The 17,265-nt window shown below is 36.4% G+C and overlaps 1 protein-coding gene across 1 annotated transcript in view; it reads left to right on the top strand.

Annotated features, from left to right (window-relative positions):
- Window positions 1-17,265, top strand: part of ADGRV1 (adhesion G protein-coupled receptor V1) — a 273,612-nt gene that overhangs the window by 24,478 nt on the left and 231,869 nt on the right. Inside the window, exons 11-24 of the mRNA XM_065661610.1 lie at window positions 4-130; window positions 219-404; window positions 1,295-1,475; window positions 2,773-2,936; window positions 3,583-3,706; window positions 4,079-4,345; window positions 6,719-6,845; window positions 8,290-8,507; window positions 9,640-10,383; window positions 11,380-11,753; window positions 13,455-13,631; window positions 15,326-15,506; window positions 16,119-16,321; window positions 16,958-17,087. Of these exons, the coding sequence (XP_065517682.1) occupies window positions 4-130; window positions 219-404; window positions 1,295-1,475; window positions 2,773-2,936; window positions 3,583-3,706; window positions 4,079-4,345; window positions 6,719-6,845; window positions 8,290-8,507; window positions 9,640-10,383; window positions 11,380-11,753; window positions 13,455-13,631; window positions 15,326-15,506; window positions 16,119-16,321; window positions 16,958-17,087 (3,203 nt within the window). The remainder of the gene's footprint in view (window positions 1-3; window positions 131-218; window positions 405-1,294; window positions 1,476-2,772; window positions 2,937-3,582; window positions 3,707-4,078; window positions 4,346-6,718; window positions 6,846-8,289; window positions 8,508-9,639; window positions 10,384-11,379; window positions 11,754-13,454; window positions 13,632-15,325; window positions 15,507-16,118; window positions 16,322-16,957; window positions 17,088-17,265) is intronic.

Below are 17,265 nucleotides of genomic sequence, written 5' to 3'. Positions count from 1 at the left end.
CAGGGTCAGCGTGGAAAATCAAATACTGAAATATGGGTTTACTACTTGCGAAATTATTATTTTGGAAAATGATGATCCTGGAGGATTATTTGAATTTTCTCCCTCTTCCAGAGGTCCCTACAGTATCAAGGTAGCTATCTGAGTAGTTTCCTTTAATAATTATGGATAATGTAGCTTAAGCAGAGTGCTAGTGAAAAGCTGCATTTACTTTCTTACAGGAAGGGGAATCTGTTGAACTGCAGATTGTCCGCAGCAGAGGAAGTCTCATAAGGCAGTTTCTACGCTACACTGTAGAACCAAGAGACACTAATGAGTTTTATGGAAGCACAGGGATTTTGGAGTTTAAGCCTGGTGAAAGAGAGATCATAATTACTCTTCTGACAAGGATGGATGGGATTCCAGAGGTAAAAGTTAATATTTTTCTTTCTTCAGATTGTGCTCACAGGCATATTAGTTTGTCACTTAATAAAATGCTCGCAAATATATAGGGACACAAGACGTGTGTAATGGTTTCTCTGCAGAATGCCTTCTCAGGGATATCTGGATGAATAGAAGGTGTCTTTGGGTTTAAATGTCTTCAATGGATTTTTTCTGTGGATTCAAACATTTCCATATTGAATCCATGTATGTTATCTATTATATTCTCTAGTAAAGAGTGCCATTGTTCATTTGAACTGTGTGGAGAACCACTTACTTTCTTGTTTCTTCTCTAGTAATTGTCTGCTGGTTTCACTCAGTGCTCACCAGTCTAGACTAATATTTGCCATATAGATACATAGACGCAATGCTGGTTTTAATGTCCCTTGAAGCATTATCTGTGAGTGTTTTTCAGGAAATATATAATGTACAAAGTCCCATTAGACTAACAAAGCAAGCTGATACATTCTTTTTGAATTAGGTTGCTGCCAATGCTTTTAAAATTTTTTCTTTCCCTGTTATAAAGCCACGAATTAAGAAATCTTATGGAAAAAAACACCTTTCAGGAGCATTACAAATATATTCATAGTAGTGAATTGATGTGATTGTAACTTAAGTACACAAAGTAAGTCCTTGCCTACAATAATGATAGCTTTTTTGAGAAAATGGTGCTAGCAGAGATATCAATTTGTAATTATTTCTTTGTTCTGATGGCAATGTGCAAGCAAATTGTGCATGTAGAAAGTGTGTGTGATTTCCTTTTGTTTAAATTTGTATCTCTTTCTGCCAGGCCTGTTACTGTGGATGTTTGCCCATTTGTTTTGGATGTGAATACTGAATATGTCTTTTTGTTCTGACTGAGTTTTCTGTCTTCTAGCTGGATGAGATATATTCTGTAGTCCTCAGTGGCTACAGTGATATGCCAGGCAAGTTGGGGAATGCCACAAGGGTCAATATAACCATTCTGAAGAATGATGACCCACATGGTGTCATTCAGTTTCTACCTGATGAACTATCTGTAACGATAAAGGAAAGCAAAGGAGAAATCGTCCATGCTGGTAATTCGTTTTATTAGAGTTACTGCTTTATCTGCTGCCTGCCTCTGCAGGGCTTCTGTTCCTCATTTCACCTCTCTAGCACAATGTCTGACTATTCTTCACTCAGGAGTTTCCATAATGGTACAGTGCTACCATTATTTCCATAATGGTACAGTGCTACATAATGATGTGCGGTGGGCCTGAGAAGCCAGAGGGATCAATCCAGTAAAAAAATGACTAGAGAATATGCCAGTCAGGAAGGACAGAGTCTTGATGTGTGTGCAAAGTGCAGCCTGGAGGTAGTAGCTCTGCTTGTAGAGTGCAAAGTGTAGGGTGCTATGTGAGAGAAGAATAGACTTAAATCTTCATATTTAAAATAAACTATCTGGGGAAACCTTAGAGCAGCTTCCAGTGCCTAAAGGGGCTGCAAGAAACCCGGAGAGGGGCTTTGGACATGGGCCTATTGGGACAGGACAAGGGGGAATGGCTTTAACCTGACAGAGGGGAGACTGAGATGAAATTTTAGAAAGAAGTTTTTCCCTTTGAGGGTGGTGAGGCCAGATTGGACAAAGATAGGGCTTGGAGCAGCATGGTCTAGTGGAAGGTGTTCCTGCCTGAGGCAGACATTGGAACTGGATGAGCTTTAAGGTCCCCTCCAACAGGCTGAGGAAGTTGGGGCTTTTCAGCCTGGAGAAGAGAAGGCTGCGTGGAGACCTAATAGCAGCCTTCCAGTACCTGAAGAGGGCCTGTAGGGATGCTGGGGAGGGACTCTTTGTCAGGGACTGTAGTGACAGGACAAGGGGTAATGGGTTAAAACTTAAACAGGGGAAGTTTAAATTGGATATAAGGAGGAAGTTCTTTCCTGTTAGGGTGGTGAGACACTGGAATCGATTGCCCAGGGAGGTTGTGAGTGCTCCATCCCTGGCGGTGTTCAAGGCCAGGTTGGATGAAGCCTTGTGTGGGATGGTTTAGTGAGAGGTGTCCCTGTCCATGGCAGGGGGGTTGGAACTAGATGATCTTGAGGTCCTTTCCAACCCTAACTATTCTATGATTCTATGATTTTGTGATTCATGTGGGTGACTTCAATTTATCTATCTCTTTTCAATTATCAAGTATATTTACAGGCTTATAACAACAAATTTGAGCATGTTTGGACTCCTCAGATGTTCTATCTTTGTCCATTTGTACAGTGCTCTTACCTATTAGTTTTGCAAGAAGTGGATTTATTTATTTCCTTTCTCTTTGTTTCAGCTTTGCTGATCTTTTTCATTTGAGTTCTTCTGAAGATGCACTCACTGTATACGTTTGAATTTTTTAGCAGTTTACAGAGTTATAAGAAACCAAGGGAACTATGGCAATGTTAGTGTGTCTTGGACTGTTGACCCAGCATGTACCAATGACATCTATCCAGAGCAAGGGGCTATTTTCTTTGATAATCTGGAGTCTTCAAAAAATATCACCATTTACTCACTGCCAGATGAGGTAAACATTTTTACAGTGTTCTTGTGTGAGTATATGGGCAAAGAGTAAATGCTAGAACATTACAATTAAAGGAGAAAGAAGAGATGTCTGTGTTTTAAAAGCCTGATAAGTATTTGCAGGGAAAAGCAAAATACTTAGGTAATACTGAGATTACTTCAACAAATCATAAAAAAATTTTGAGAATCCATGCATACCTATAAAGAAAGTTATAAGCAGAGAGTAACTGAATGTGTTTAAAGATAATTAATTTGAACAAACCCCTTATTTTGATAGCAGAAATCCTAATTTTAATGCTGATATTTTTGAAGTAATATAAGAAAAAATGCAAATAATTAATAATAAATAAATAAAGCTGTGAGAGTAAATTACATATATCAGAAAGCGGAAACTGCTAGATAACTTCTAGTTCGTCTGTACAACAGTAAAAACCTATTACAAGGATTTATTAAGTAAGGGGACTTATTACAAGGATTTTACACTGCGATGATTTCTGTGTTATGGTATGAACTGTCATTTGACACACTTGAGGATCAGTAAATAAAAACAACACTCAGAAATCTGTTTTGTTAACCCCCTTACCTGTGCATTTTAATTAATTCATTGGTTTGTATCTAAGAAATTAATTTGGTGATACTTTCTCCTTCAGATACCTGAAGAGATGGAAGTATTTGTCATCAGCTTATTCAATGCTACTGGTGGAGCCAGGCTTGGAAATATAACCAGTGCAATTTTACAGATTACAAGGAATGACGATCCCATTTATTTTGCAGGTTAGATATTACTGGTTTTATGTGTAGAATACATATGCTACCCCAAAGAGATTCTATTGACAGACCAGATCATTGAGAAATCCTAATCCCAATGGAACTAGTATAAAGCATTTTTATGTTTGTTGTTTTGAATTTGTTTTGTTTCCTTCGGAACCTTCTCTTATTTTATCATTCACTTTGTTGATACTGGGATTGGCTAGGTGGCTGAGTACAATAGTATTCTCTTGTACCTACAAGTGTTTGCATGCGTTTTCCACACATGCCTTCTGTTTCATGGAGGAGGAGCATCCTCTTTGGCAGGATTAAGAAAATGGGCTGCCACATGCAAGGAGCTCAGGCTTGAACTCAGGTCTGTTGCTTGTGTGTTTTCAGAACCCCTGACAGTGAGCGTTAAAGAAGGAAGTGTTGCAAACTTCACAGTGCTAAGGAATGGATCTGCAGACGTCACTGTTGCTGCACAGTATATTACTGTTAATGGAGATGCAACAGCTGAAGAAGGAGACTTTGTTCCTAGTGGAAAGACGAGTGTCATTTTGTTCGATATTGGAGAAAGACAGCAGAACCTATCTGTGTATATTAATGATGATGATATCCCTGAAACTGATGAAACATTTTATATCTTCCTTTTGAATTCTACAGGTAAAAGTAATGATTTGATGCCTGTTTAGTAACTTTCCTCTTTTCCCCCATTTGCAATTTTTTTACCAGCTTGGTCTTATCACAAAGCAATATATAAATGCCAGATATTAATAAGCTTTGCTTCAGTATTTCTATACAATTACTGCACACAATGTATTTGGATTTTCATCTTGAATTGTGTAATTGGAAACAAAAGTCAAATGATACAACTGAAACCTTTCCTGGAAAAATAACTGGAGTTAAGCTCTCTTTTCAAATGTAAATGCCCCAAATTAGATGGGTATTTGACTTGACTACAATAACATAAGACTAAAGAATGTTAGTACTACAGCAGTCTTAAGAAAAGAGCACTTATTTTAGAGTTTTTGTTGTGTTCCAGTGTATACTACACAACTGCCTGATTTTTGTAAAAACAAACAGAAGTGCCTTATTTTAGAGGAAACCCTTGTAAATTGGTCTCTTTTATTTTTTGAATTAGTGCAATGTAAGCGTACTTTTTTTTTCAGTTTGACTTTATTGATTTAAAAGGCTTAATCTACAGAAAAATGTGTGATAGAAATTATGCAATGTATCACAAGTAAAGAATTTACTTGTTTATTATCTTAGAAATCTTATTATCTTTACTGGTTTATTATCTTAGAAATAATGTCTTTTTTTAACTTTTTAAAAATTTTCATTTAACAGGAAATCATAGAAAATTATTCAGCAAATTCCTATTTTTGAAATAGGTTATCTTCTGGAATAAAGATCACTGCTGTTTAATATTGATAAGAAAAATAAGTTAAGTATAAAAAACATTTCCTGGGGTCTGCCTGCTTAATAAAGACCCTCCACCTCTAGCCCTCCCCAAACTTAAGGTTGTGGCAGAGTCATCTAGAGGTGTGCTAGCAAATTTTAATGATAAACTGTCCTTCAGTTGGTACTATTCTGTAGCTGCAAGGTAATAAACAGCTGTGAATGCATTGCATATCTTTGCAGTGCAAACCAAACCCGAATTGAATATGTCATCAAAACAACGTGTGAGAATTGAGGGGGCTGTAATTCAGTAAAGCAAAGGAAGACTATTACAATTAGCCATAAGACTGTATCTTCACATTAGAGTAGGTTTACAAAGTAAAATACCTACCAGGGACTCGGTTCGGGATGAGGAAATGTAAAATTATATTTCTTCATTTAGACATGCATATGAAGTGTCTTAGCTCTAATTTCTGTGATGATCTAGAGTTCACAGCTAGTGAGATTAAGGGAGTGCTTCAGGTCACACGAACGCAGACACCCTGTGGCCTATCTATGGGTTGCTCACAATGTTCCACTGATCTCAAAGTACATCTGCCCTAGTCACTGGTGGCAGACAGAAAGAGAATTATGGAGAATTTTTATCAATTATTTGAGTATAAAGTAGCTTATCTGTTTTCTGAGGTCAGCTAGAATTCACTCTGGTATCCAAAGTGAACCTTACGGAAATTATTGGGCAAAGCCGTTCTTCTGCTTTTTAAAATTTTCTCTTCAGTGATCTCTTTCCACTTTACTAACTTTCTTCAGGATCTACTGGTATTTTCCCTTACTACTCTACTGGGAGCGTATGATATCTTCCTCCTGTCACACTGGTCCTACAAGAATGGGTAGCTGCAGGTTCCCTTTGAAAGGAGGAACATATCATACAGCTTCACTAGAATAACTAAGAATAGAGAATGTATTGGACTGTATATACAGGTGTATGAAATTAAAGCAGTGAACACATTGTTTACTTTGGAACAAAAGCTAGTGTAATGCTCTTAAATAAGATAAAAAGTGGGATGGGGGTGGAAAATAATATACATCTGTGGACATACGGAGGGTGTTACAACGTCCGTATAGTGCTAATACACATAAATCCTACTACCTTCCACTATGTGTCACAGGTATCTTGTATTTTTCCTTTCAAATAGGCTAGGATATGGGTTTTAATAAACTCTTAGGTATTGTCCTTAGCCTGTGTTTAATTTAAGTGCAGTATTTCTATTCTAGGTCTAAAGGAGAGCTGGGATTTCTGAATAAAAGTCTTTTTAACTTGACCAATTGATCAAACATGAAATACTACCTCTCATACAACCACTTCTGCTCAGATCTCTGGTTATGTCACATATTTTTTTCCTGTCTTACTCTTTCCACAAGATGCTGCTGAAGTACTTTTATTCTGATTTGCCTGTTACCAAATATCTCAATTATTGGTTTTCACTCATTGTTTTTTTCCACTGTTAATTTCTTTGTTTGCATAAAAGCAGTTAGTGTGAGACAGAAACACCCTCAGTGTTCAAGTTCCCTCCATTTCAAAAATTTCAGTTCTGATAACATTAATCACTTTTTTTTTTATTATTATTTTTCTTTTTTTAGGGGATACTGTTATCTTCAAGGCCGGAGTGGCTACGGTTATTATTGAAGCAAATGATGATCCTAATGGAATTTTCTCCTTGGAACCGTTAGAGAAGGCAGTGGAAGAAGGCAAAAGTAACAATTTTTTGTAAGTAAACCTCAGATAATACTTTTGTACTTTTAGCTGATGCATGTGGCACTTTATGAATAATACTTTGATCTAATTCCACACAGGTTTACTTTGATAAAAAATATATTAAAGAAAAAAATTACCAAATTTTGGATTAAAGGATTTGTAAACATACTGAAGACATCAATTGTATATTATCAAGTAGAGTGTGCATACTTAAATGTATACAGAAATTAATATTAAAATGTAAAAAATAAGACTTTTTTATCTTGTTATTGTTATCTTATATTCACAGTAGACTTTAGATACAGAAGAATCTAGATGATTGACCAGAACATAACCTGGACTAACAGAGAAGTCAAAAAACTTTTCAAAATACAGATAGATATAACTATGTGGTTGTTAATTTCTTTTTGCATCCTACTTTGAAGCCTTTCCCTACAAATAACCTGTATCACTATACTCCTTCTGTTAGTTTGGTTTTCTTCTATCTATTATTTACAGATGGAAGTCTGTACTCAAAGTCCATATGTGGCATTCTTCTAGACTGGAAATACTCTTCACCAGTCTGATATCTGAGAATATTTTCCTTCCAGACACTGGGATATATTGGGATGGGTTAAGAAATGAGTTTGTTTGGCATCTTACCTTGTTATGTTCCACAAAGTTGGGATGGGATTACAATTTGGTAAAAATACTGAGTTTTCATTAAGAAGCTCTAGACATAATATAAAATCACAATCAATGTGAACAGATAGGGAAAAAAGAGTCTTTTTGCATTCAGCCTCTTTGTACAAGATTTTATTTTGTTATGCAAACAGGAGCACACTTTGTCTATGTACAGCACACTGTTAAAGGCACTCAGTTTTTATTTATGCTGCCTTTTGGAAACTGGTGAAATTAACTTATCAGGGAGCTATGAAAAAAAAATTGTTTTTATTTACTATGTTCTTAGTGTGGAATAACCACAGATTTCTGAAGGACATAGGATATCATCTGAATTTTATACCAATATAAGAAAGAGTTTAAGGACGTTTGATGGTTAAAGGGAGAAATGTTTGTGGTTAAATGTAGATGATCCTCCTTCTTGTCCAAGGTTGGCCAGGTATATCAGTTTTTAATGTTAGCTTGCTGAACTGTTACACATTGGAATTTATTATTTACGTAATAAAAGCAGACGAACATATGGTTAGCTTAACAGTGCTACTTTGCATGGACCTGCATTGGTTACCTTTTTTCTAAAGTGCCTGTGGTCTACCTGGAAGTAGAATTCTACTGTGAAATTATGGACCTTCAAAGATGGTTGTTTATTGTTCATGCCTGTGTTTATTGTTTATGGTAACCCAGAATGTTGTATATTATTTTTCACAGTGAGGGATATTAGTGTAATTGTGTTTTCCCTTGTTAAAGAAAGCTGATGCATGCCTGCCAGGATGGTCACTCTTTCTGTGTCACTGAACAGGGTTCTGAGACACAGAGGACGCTTTGGCAATGTCTCATTGACCTGGCAGCTGTTTGATAATGACTCTGCACTGAGGCCAGGAGAAGAGTTCTATGAAACATATGGGACTCTGTGCTTCATAGATGGTGAAGGATCAAAGCCAATAATGCTCCATGCTATTTCAGATGGGATTCCTGAGTTCAATGAATTTTATGTTCTAAAGTTGGTGAATGCTTCAGGTATTGTCTTCCATTATTACCATTCCTTTAATATGTGGTAGGAAAGAATTATGTTTAATCAATCAAAAAGAAACCAACCCTGAAAAAAGCTTTGCCTTGAATCATGTCTTGATATCCTGTACTTTTCTGTTAAGGTTTTAGGGTTTATTTTGCATTTAATCTTAACTTAGATATATGAATGCAGTCATTCAGTTCCTGAATTACTGTTACACACATTTTGGTGATCTGGCCTTAAAAAAGGATGCCTGCTTATGATTTCAGAGATGTAGATCTTCATGTAGTTGAAGACAAAGTAAAGCTATTAGAGGTTATGCACGTTTACCATGATGGAATTTGGTTGGTCTGTTTGCTTTTTCTAAAGGAGTTAAAACACTTATAGTTACCACTTCATATGACTTAAAACTACAACTACTACAGGTCTGCTACTGAGCAGGGTTCCAAATCTGCTGGACTTATTTCACCTCAGTACTATTTATGGTCTTCTGTGCCCAGACAAAACTGAAAGTATGTGTTGACCTTTCCTGTAAGTGAAATCCGTATGTGTGTACAGAAGATTTCATAGCTATGATCAGTAGATCACTGCACATGTTGAGCATAGAGGCTCTTATGTTCACATTATGATTTCGTATCATGAATTCTTACTGTGAAAAAAGAGATGACTTGGCAGGATGGAAGGACGTGGCAGCAGTTTTACTACACAACCTGGTTTTATAAGGTGTCTGCTTCTGTTTCAGAGGCAATGGTCCAAATTTTGCCATTCCATATTTGTGTAATATGAGAACTGAATTTGGCCCCATGTTTGTCAAATGAACCAAAGGTAACCTGTCTGATTGACTAATATGGAAAAGTTAGAGGTAATCTTTTTTCAGCTGAAAGGCAAATGTATGTTTTGCTGTTAAAAATTACAGTCTGCTTTATTTTCTACAAAAATTGTCATATAGTCTTTTTAAAATGATACAGTTAAATTATATTATTGTTAAATGAGAGCATTTTCTATGATTTCAGAGGCTCTTTAAACAAGATTTAAGTCTTTTTAGAAATGCATTTTATTAAAAAACTTAAAGTACGTAGCAACTTTTTTCAGACTGTGTTCAGACCATTAACCTTTGCTCTTTCAACTTCCATTATACAGGTGGATCTCCTGGTCCTGGAGGTCAGTTAGCTGAAGCAAGCCTTGCTGTAACCGTGATGATTCCGTTCAATGATGACCCTTTTGGAGTCTTTGTTATAGATCCAGAGAGCCAGGACACAGAGATAGTGGAAGATGTTCTTTCTGAAGATGATCTTTCCTATATTACAGACTTCACCATCTGGAGACAGCAAGGCACCTTTGGTGTTGTCCGTTTAGGTTGGGAAATACTGTCTAGCACGTTCCAAGCTGGACTGCCATCAATGGTAGACCTCTTGTTGCTGGGATCTTTTCCAAGTTCAGTACAATCTCAGCCCCACATGAGGCGTCACCACAGTGGAACAGATGCTTTGTATTTCAGTGGAAAAGAGGATGCATTTGGGATTATTGGTCCAGAATATCTGTACAATGGAAATACTGCAGTAACCAATTTTACATTTTCAGCTTGGTTAATTCCTAACTTCAGTACTGACGGTTACGTAGTTGAAAAGGATAATGATAATGGGACCTTATATTATGGTGTGAAAATCCAGACAAATGATTCTCATGTTTCTGTAGCGCTTCATTATACAGCATTAGGATCCAATATGACATACACGGCTAGAGCAGCAGTCCTGAAATATCTGGATGAAAATACTTGGCTTCACCTTCTGATTACTCTGGATGAAAGTATAATTGAATTTTACATGGATGGAATTCCTATTGTGGGAGGAATGAAGAGTCTTAAAGGAGAAGCTATAGCTGATGGTGAGCCAACAGCCTGCATTATTTTTTCAATATAGAAATTTCTGCCATGTATAGAAGAGCCTAGCTCCTCTACAGGTGTATACAAGATACTTAAATTATTATATCTGATTAGTTAATTGAGTGGATAGAAAATTCTGATTATTTTCAAAAAGCATATGGAAATTAGATCTAAGAAAGTTAAAAAAATCAAAATGGTAGCAAAGCTTGGATTGCAATAATTTAAAAACTAATAATTTATATTTATATATGTATGCTTATCATGTATACATACAGTTATGTATGTTTTGAAATTAATGATTTCCATGAGATTTATGGCACTGTAGCTGAAAATAGACTTTTTTCTCTCGGATTCTGGAAAGAATATTTATCTATGTGTTTTAGAACAGTAGGAACAAGCTATCAGCTTAGTATACACGTGGAAAAAACAGCTGTGATCATATGATTTGCTGAGTAGGATAGTTGTTTGGAGACAGAGAAATATTAATACTGTTGTAAGAATGTTTTGGAATTGGCGTACATTTCTAAGGTCCATATTCCCAGTGCACTAGAGGAAAAGCATGTCTGGAAGGGCTAATAAAGTGGTAATAAGTATCATCAGAATAGATCCACTGTCCTAGCAGAGAGAGACAAAATAGGATCTGTTTAGCAAAACAAAATCTGAGAGGGGTTGCAGTTGTGCTCTGCGAATCTCCAGTGGAAAGAGAAGTTTCCAAGCCCCACTAAGTTAAGGGATGGTGACAATGTGCAGGTAGAACTAGTAGGTTAAAAAACTTGAACAGTGTAGGATGGAATTGTTTGACCTGTGATAATTAACCTGTAACACTGAAATGCGGCTCAGTGAGCCCCCTGCTTTTGCATTTCAAGATTAATAGGACTCCTCATCCAGGGATAATAAACAGTTTACCACTGATTTTTAACAATTGCAGCTATTCAGCCACAGATTTATTACTTTGCAGAAATCCAATAATATGAGGAAAATTGTAACTTCCTTCTCAGGTCCAGGAACAGTGAGAATTGGAGCAGGAATCAACGGCAGCAGTAGGTACACAGGGCTAATGCAGGATGTAAGGCTCTATGAACGTAAATTGACACGAGCAGAGATTTATGAACTCCATGCAACTCCTGCGAAGAGTGATGTGCACCCTATCTCTGGGTATTTGGAGTATCGGCAAGGAGAGACCAACAAATCATTCATTGTGTCTGCAAAGGATGACAAAGAGGAAGAAGGAGAAGAGTTATTCATCCTAAAGCTCATTTCTGTGCGTGGTGGAGCCCGAATTTCACAAGAAAATGCTACAGCAAGATTAAGAATACAGAAGAGTGATAATGCTAATGGTTTATTTGGCTTCACTGGAGCATGTATTCCTGAGGTAAGGTGTTAATAAAGAAGATTATAGGTGAAATTTTGAACTAAAAATCAATGGCAAGACCAATTGACCTGCATGGGCCCCTGATTTCACATTGTTAGTTTTTTGTAGTTAAGCAAGGTTTTTCCAGAATATAGAAATGTCTCAGTTCTGTTACTACAGCCTCTGTCTCACTGGCATTTACAAGATAATTTTTAAAATTCCCCCAAATTATTTGTTTAAGAAAATTGATCTTATAGGGTAAACTGAAGGCATAAGTTTTTCTAGAAGAATATTTTTTTCTTCTGTCACATCTGAGACTGGGCGACCAAATAAAATATAAGATTTTCTTTTTTAGAGAATGGATTATTACAAATATTTTTATTTCATATTTCTGTGTTACATGTTGTGTTTGAAAGAACTTTACCACAGGTCATGCAATGACAAGGTGTGATCTATTTTTCCACATCATTTGCTATTGTAAGTTGCAAGGTATAAATTGCATATGTTTGGTGTGAATTCGGTTGATACTGGCTGTCAATTACTTACCCTTTTTAAACATTATTTTTTTCTTTGGTGATAACCACCATATATGCAATCTCTAAACTTCTTACTATTTCGGGAAGAATTGCAATAAGTGTAATTAATTTTTACTTCTTTAATCAGTTAAGGTGAAAAGGTGAAAGGTGAAAGACGATAACTGTTGGATTATTCTGGAAAACAAATTTCAGAATACTTTCCAATTTGGGAAATATCCTGACCTTTTAAGTACATTCTTTCTAACCGAAGTGCTTATGATGTGTTTGAAAGTAACCATCTTGCCTGAGTGATACTGGCTTTCAATTTTGTTCAGTTTGCTTTCTACGTGCCTGCCATATGCTGTGATAATAGATTCCTTCAGTTCAAATGCCACTGGTAATACTGTGATGTCACAGACCATCAATTGACTGTGAAGCAAAATTAAAAATTTATATGGCATGTTAATTGTTTTGCACTTATCTGACTTCCATTTCACCAGGGAAGTATCAGAGCTCTCAGTGATGATGCGGATACACAGTGCTGGTGTATTTCATAGTTTAATCGCTTTATGTGTGTATCTGTCTGCTAGGCAGCTGAAGGCATGTGCAGCATCTGCACTGTGTTATACAGAAGGTCTGAAATGTATCTGGGGCTTAAGATGGCTTTAGCCTGGCTGGCACTTTCCAAATAAAATTATTTTCTAGTTTAATTTTATGATCATGATTGTCTAAAACATATGGTCAGTATTGATACCTGTTTGAATACATGAAGTTGTGGACACTGGAGTTCTTTGTGAACTTCCTACTGTAGCACAGAAAATTTTTCAAAGTTTTTTCTGAATGATGTATTATAGTATAATCTTAATGTCTGTCTTTTTTTTCCCATAGTGTTTCTAGTTGGGGAAAGGGAGAATCCAAATATTTCTTGAAATTGTTGCAAGTAAAACTAAAAATAATTGACATTATTATAAAATTATAATTCCAGTTGCTTTTCTCATGTACATTTCAAGCATACTGATTCTGTCTTTGACATGTAGTTTGGGGAAAACGGTTGTGTCTGAAGCAAACTACAGGGTATACACCTGACACCAACATGACAGCAATTTTTTATGTGAACATTTGGGGACTATGGTATTCCATGTTTCGTATCTATTACTTTGATTTACATTGACAGTAACAAACATTTCAATTTCTTGCTTTCTTCCAGACTGCCGATGAGGGTTCCACTATATCCTGTGTTGTGGAGCGTACAAGGGGAGCCCTAGACTATGTGTATATAAATTACATTATCTCACAGGTTGATTCCACTGGCATTAGTTACCCTGTTACCGATTTTTCTAACAGCAGTGGCACTATCACATTCCATCCTTGGCAGAGATCAGAGGTAAACCCTACCTTCCTATTAACTATTCATCTTGTCCTTTGCAAACCTGCTGGAAAACACCTTCTAAGGATGCTTGACGGCTTTTGATACCAGAGAGTGTTTTCTTCACATAGCTTTTTTTATGCTTTGCAGGGTTTTTTGTCCATGACAACTAACAAGTGATACGCTAGATGCTTATAGATCTGTGTGTATCTGTGTGCATCTCAGTTTAGGGGTCACCATGTGTACACGTGTTTAAATGTGCATAATATATAAAACACTTTTACAAATATGTATGTGTTGGATTTGTGTATATCTATTTGTGTACTTAAAGTGCAGATAGTCCTGAGCTGAAATAATGGATCCAGCTACTTTTGAAACTGAACAGTTATCAGGTTTTGATCTGAGTTTTGAAACTTGGATTTATCTCTACATCAATTAAATTAATCTCCAAATCAATAGCAGCAAAGTTCACTGCTGTAATCAAGTGTCTTGCAGCCACTGTTGGCAGTGTTTTTTACCTTTTGCTTAGTCTGTTTCTATGAATTCAATTCTGACTCACAGGACAGGAATTTCACATTTGTTTGGATAAGAGATGTGTGACCACAATACTGTAGAAAGTGAATGTGTGTTTTCTGTTGATGTTTGTTTGGCCTTGGTTTCACTTTTATAACTCTGCTAAAGCCAGTATGCAGGCTGACACCTTTAGAAAGGATCCCAGTGGCTCTACTAGAACTGTAGATCTTGTCCCAGTTGAACAATGCAAGTGATTAGAGCTTGGGAAAAGTTTGTGATGTCTGAAAAGAGTTTGTTCATGTCACTGTTCATTCAGGTTTAATTCTCCAATGAATCATATTACTTCACTGCATACTGTCATATAAAGCAGAGAGGTTTTCTAGTCTGACATGGATGAGGCCTGCCTTATTTTGTCTACTGTCAGAATGGGGCTGCTATACCCTCTTGCTCTGCTGCTGTGTGGTCCAATTTATTGTTTCCCTGTGGAGGACTTTATGGGCATGGTGCTAAGAAACAAACCAGGAACAGTTTCTCATCAGATGAGATACCCTAAGAGATTTTCCACTGATGTTTGTAAGCTACTCATTCTTCTCACACCTCTAAGTGTAGTCAGCTACTTAACCTTTTTCTTCTGTACGTTTGTCTACTTATATCACAGTATATAGAAAGCTGGAATTGTCTAAGGTCACTATGTTAGCCTGTGCAAAGCAGGTTTTGTTATTTAATAGTATGATCTGCTGTCTCAAGGTGGCATAAAAAGCTTGCTTTACTTGCTTTCTAATTCGATTAATCACTCTAATGTCTCTACAGAAGCATAATTTCCTCATGATTTTGAAATCCATCAGATATTAAATTTTCAATATACACAATTTAAACTACACTTATGTTAAGGTGGATAATAAATTATTGCTTGCTTGGTTGTGTTTGTGTAATTTGAGGCACATAAGAAGGTATGCCTTCCATCTTTGGTAGCTTGGCAAAGTTGTTTTTGAAATGCATATTCTAAACACAAAATAGTATCCTAGAAGTTAGCTTACATTACGTGGAAAGAAAAATTGTGGTCTACATTACTTTCAGAACAACACAGCAGATACAGCTGACTGAATAATCAAAGAATCTGATGAGTTAAACAGGGTCATGGAACTCAAAAGTGATGTGTGTTGCATGGTTTGATTTTTCCATATTTGGTCCTTCTCTAGGTCTTAAACTTGCATGTTATTGATGATGACATTCCGGAACTAAATGAGTATTTCCGTGTGACATTAGTCTCTGCAGTGTCTGGAGATGGAAAACTAGGGTCAACTCCTACCAGTGGAGCAAGTATAGATCCAGAAAAGGAAACTACTGATATCAGCATCAAAGCCAGTGACCACCCTTACGGTAACAGTGATGGAGATGATTCAGTGTTGCTGCAGATAGCCGTGTAGTTCTAGCTCAACAGATAAAAACTTTGCTTAGCCTTGATATTTGAGAAAACAATGCGAAGTATTCCACTTTCTCTAATTTCACAGTAGTTCAGGATTTTTATACAAAAGTGAAAACTGAGAATATTACAAAAAAAAAAAAAAACCATCAAAGCTGCCCAGATCAAACCGGTGATGATTCCCTGTGAGAGCAAATAATGGTTGCATGTAGTTGATCCTGTGCAAGTTTTACTCACGTGAGAATTCCTGATGAAGAGGGACATTTCTGAATGTTTATTATGCCAATAAGTACCCAATACTACGACATACTGAGGCTCTTTCGGGAAGAGCTGAATTTCTTATTGTGCTGTGGCTTTATCAAGACTGATACGGATATCAGAGAGGGGAAGGTGCAAAACACATCCCTGGAAATAATATGATTGAGTCCTAAGAACATATACAGTAATTGTGTTTTAATTTCAGAAATGTTAAATATAAATATTAGAAATAATTTGCTTTCCATTCATAATCCTAATTTGAATTAGCACTGGTGCAAGAAGACATGTAAATGGTACTTCTTGTCTGCCAGGTCTGCTACAGTTCTCAGTGGGGCCACCTCCTCAGCCAGGTGATGAAATGATTTTGCCAGCCTCTGCTGTGCCCCATATCACTATTAAAGAAGAAGTTGGACACATTAGATTACTGGTAGTTCGTGCACAAGGCCTTCTTGGAACAGTTCTGGTGGAATACAGAACAGTGCCTCATACAGCTTTCAGTCCTGAAGATTATCAGGTATGGCTATTGCCAAGTTGTGTAATTATGTTCAAATTTAACTAGTTTTTGGTTTTGGAGATAGGCTTCAGTTTGAGTATTTTAGCCCAGCCATGATTCTTTTGACAGAGACACTTTGTTTTATATAGTGACATGATAAATGAAAGTGTAATACTTTCTTTAAAAATATATATCATTATGTGACCTTTGCCTCCTTTCTGTGCAGCAAGCTATATTTCCTAGGAAAAGCCTCTGGTTTTGATTTTCTTATTTCTAAAGAGGACTGTCAGTGCAGTAGGAAGGGATATTTGCTGTTGCTGAGTATGTTAAATTCTGTGTGATCATTCAGGTGCATGTACAGGTTAAGATTATGTTTGTTCGTACTATGATTTGTACATGTTCAACAAAATGACCTGTACATACCTGTTTGCTTGTCTAACATTTGTGCAGAAAAATGTAGATTAATGCAGATCTCCTAATTCTGTGAATTTAGATGTCTTTTTCTCATAGCAAGAGACTCAGCAGATTTTTAAAAAGCTTAATTGAAAATAAGTAGATATTTTGACAAAGGCAAACAAAATCAAGGTTCTATTTCTTTTTTCATATGGATGAAAACATTAGACTGGAACAAAAATACGAATAGCTTTCATATTTCAGGCTGTGGCTGGCACGCTGGAATTTCAGCCAGGAGAAAGATACAAGTACATCACTGTTAACATCACTGATAATTCTATTCCTGAATTAGAAAAAACTTTTAAAGTGGAACTATTGAACCCGGAGGGCGGAGGTAAGGCACATGCATCAATCCATTGGTTGTATTTTCATGACCTCTACTCATCTACTAAAATCTTACTTCTCTTAGATTTCCTATTTCCATATTATTTCTAAAGACAAGCAAATATCTCCATATCACCTCAATAGCTGTAATTTTTCTTAAGAAAAAAACTGTTGAGATATTTTGTTAA

The sequence above is a fragment of the Lathamus discolor genome, chromosome Z (genome assembly GCF_037157495.1).
Source record: "Lathamus discolor isolate bLatDis1 chromosome Z, bLatDis1.hap1, whole genome shotgun sequence".
Lineage (NCBI taxonomy): Eukaryota > Metazoa > Chordata > Aves > Psittaciformes > Psittacidae > Lathamus > Lathamus discolor.
This window is presented reverse-complemented; position numbering and strand designations above follow the sequence as displayed.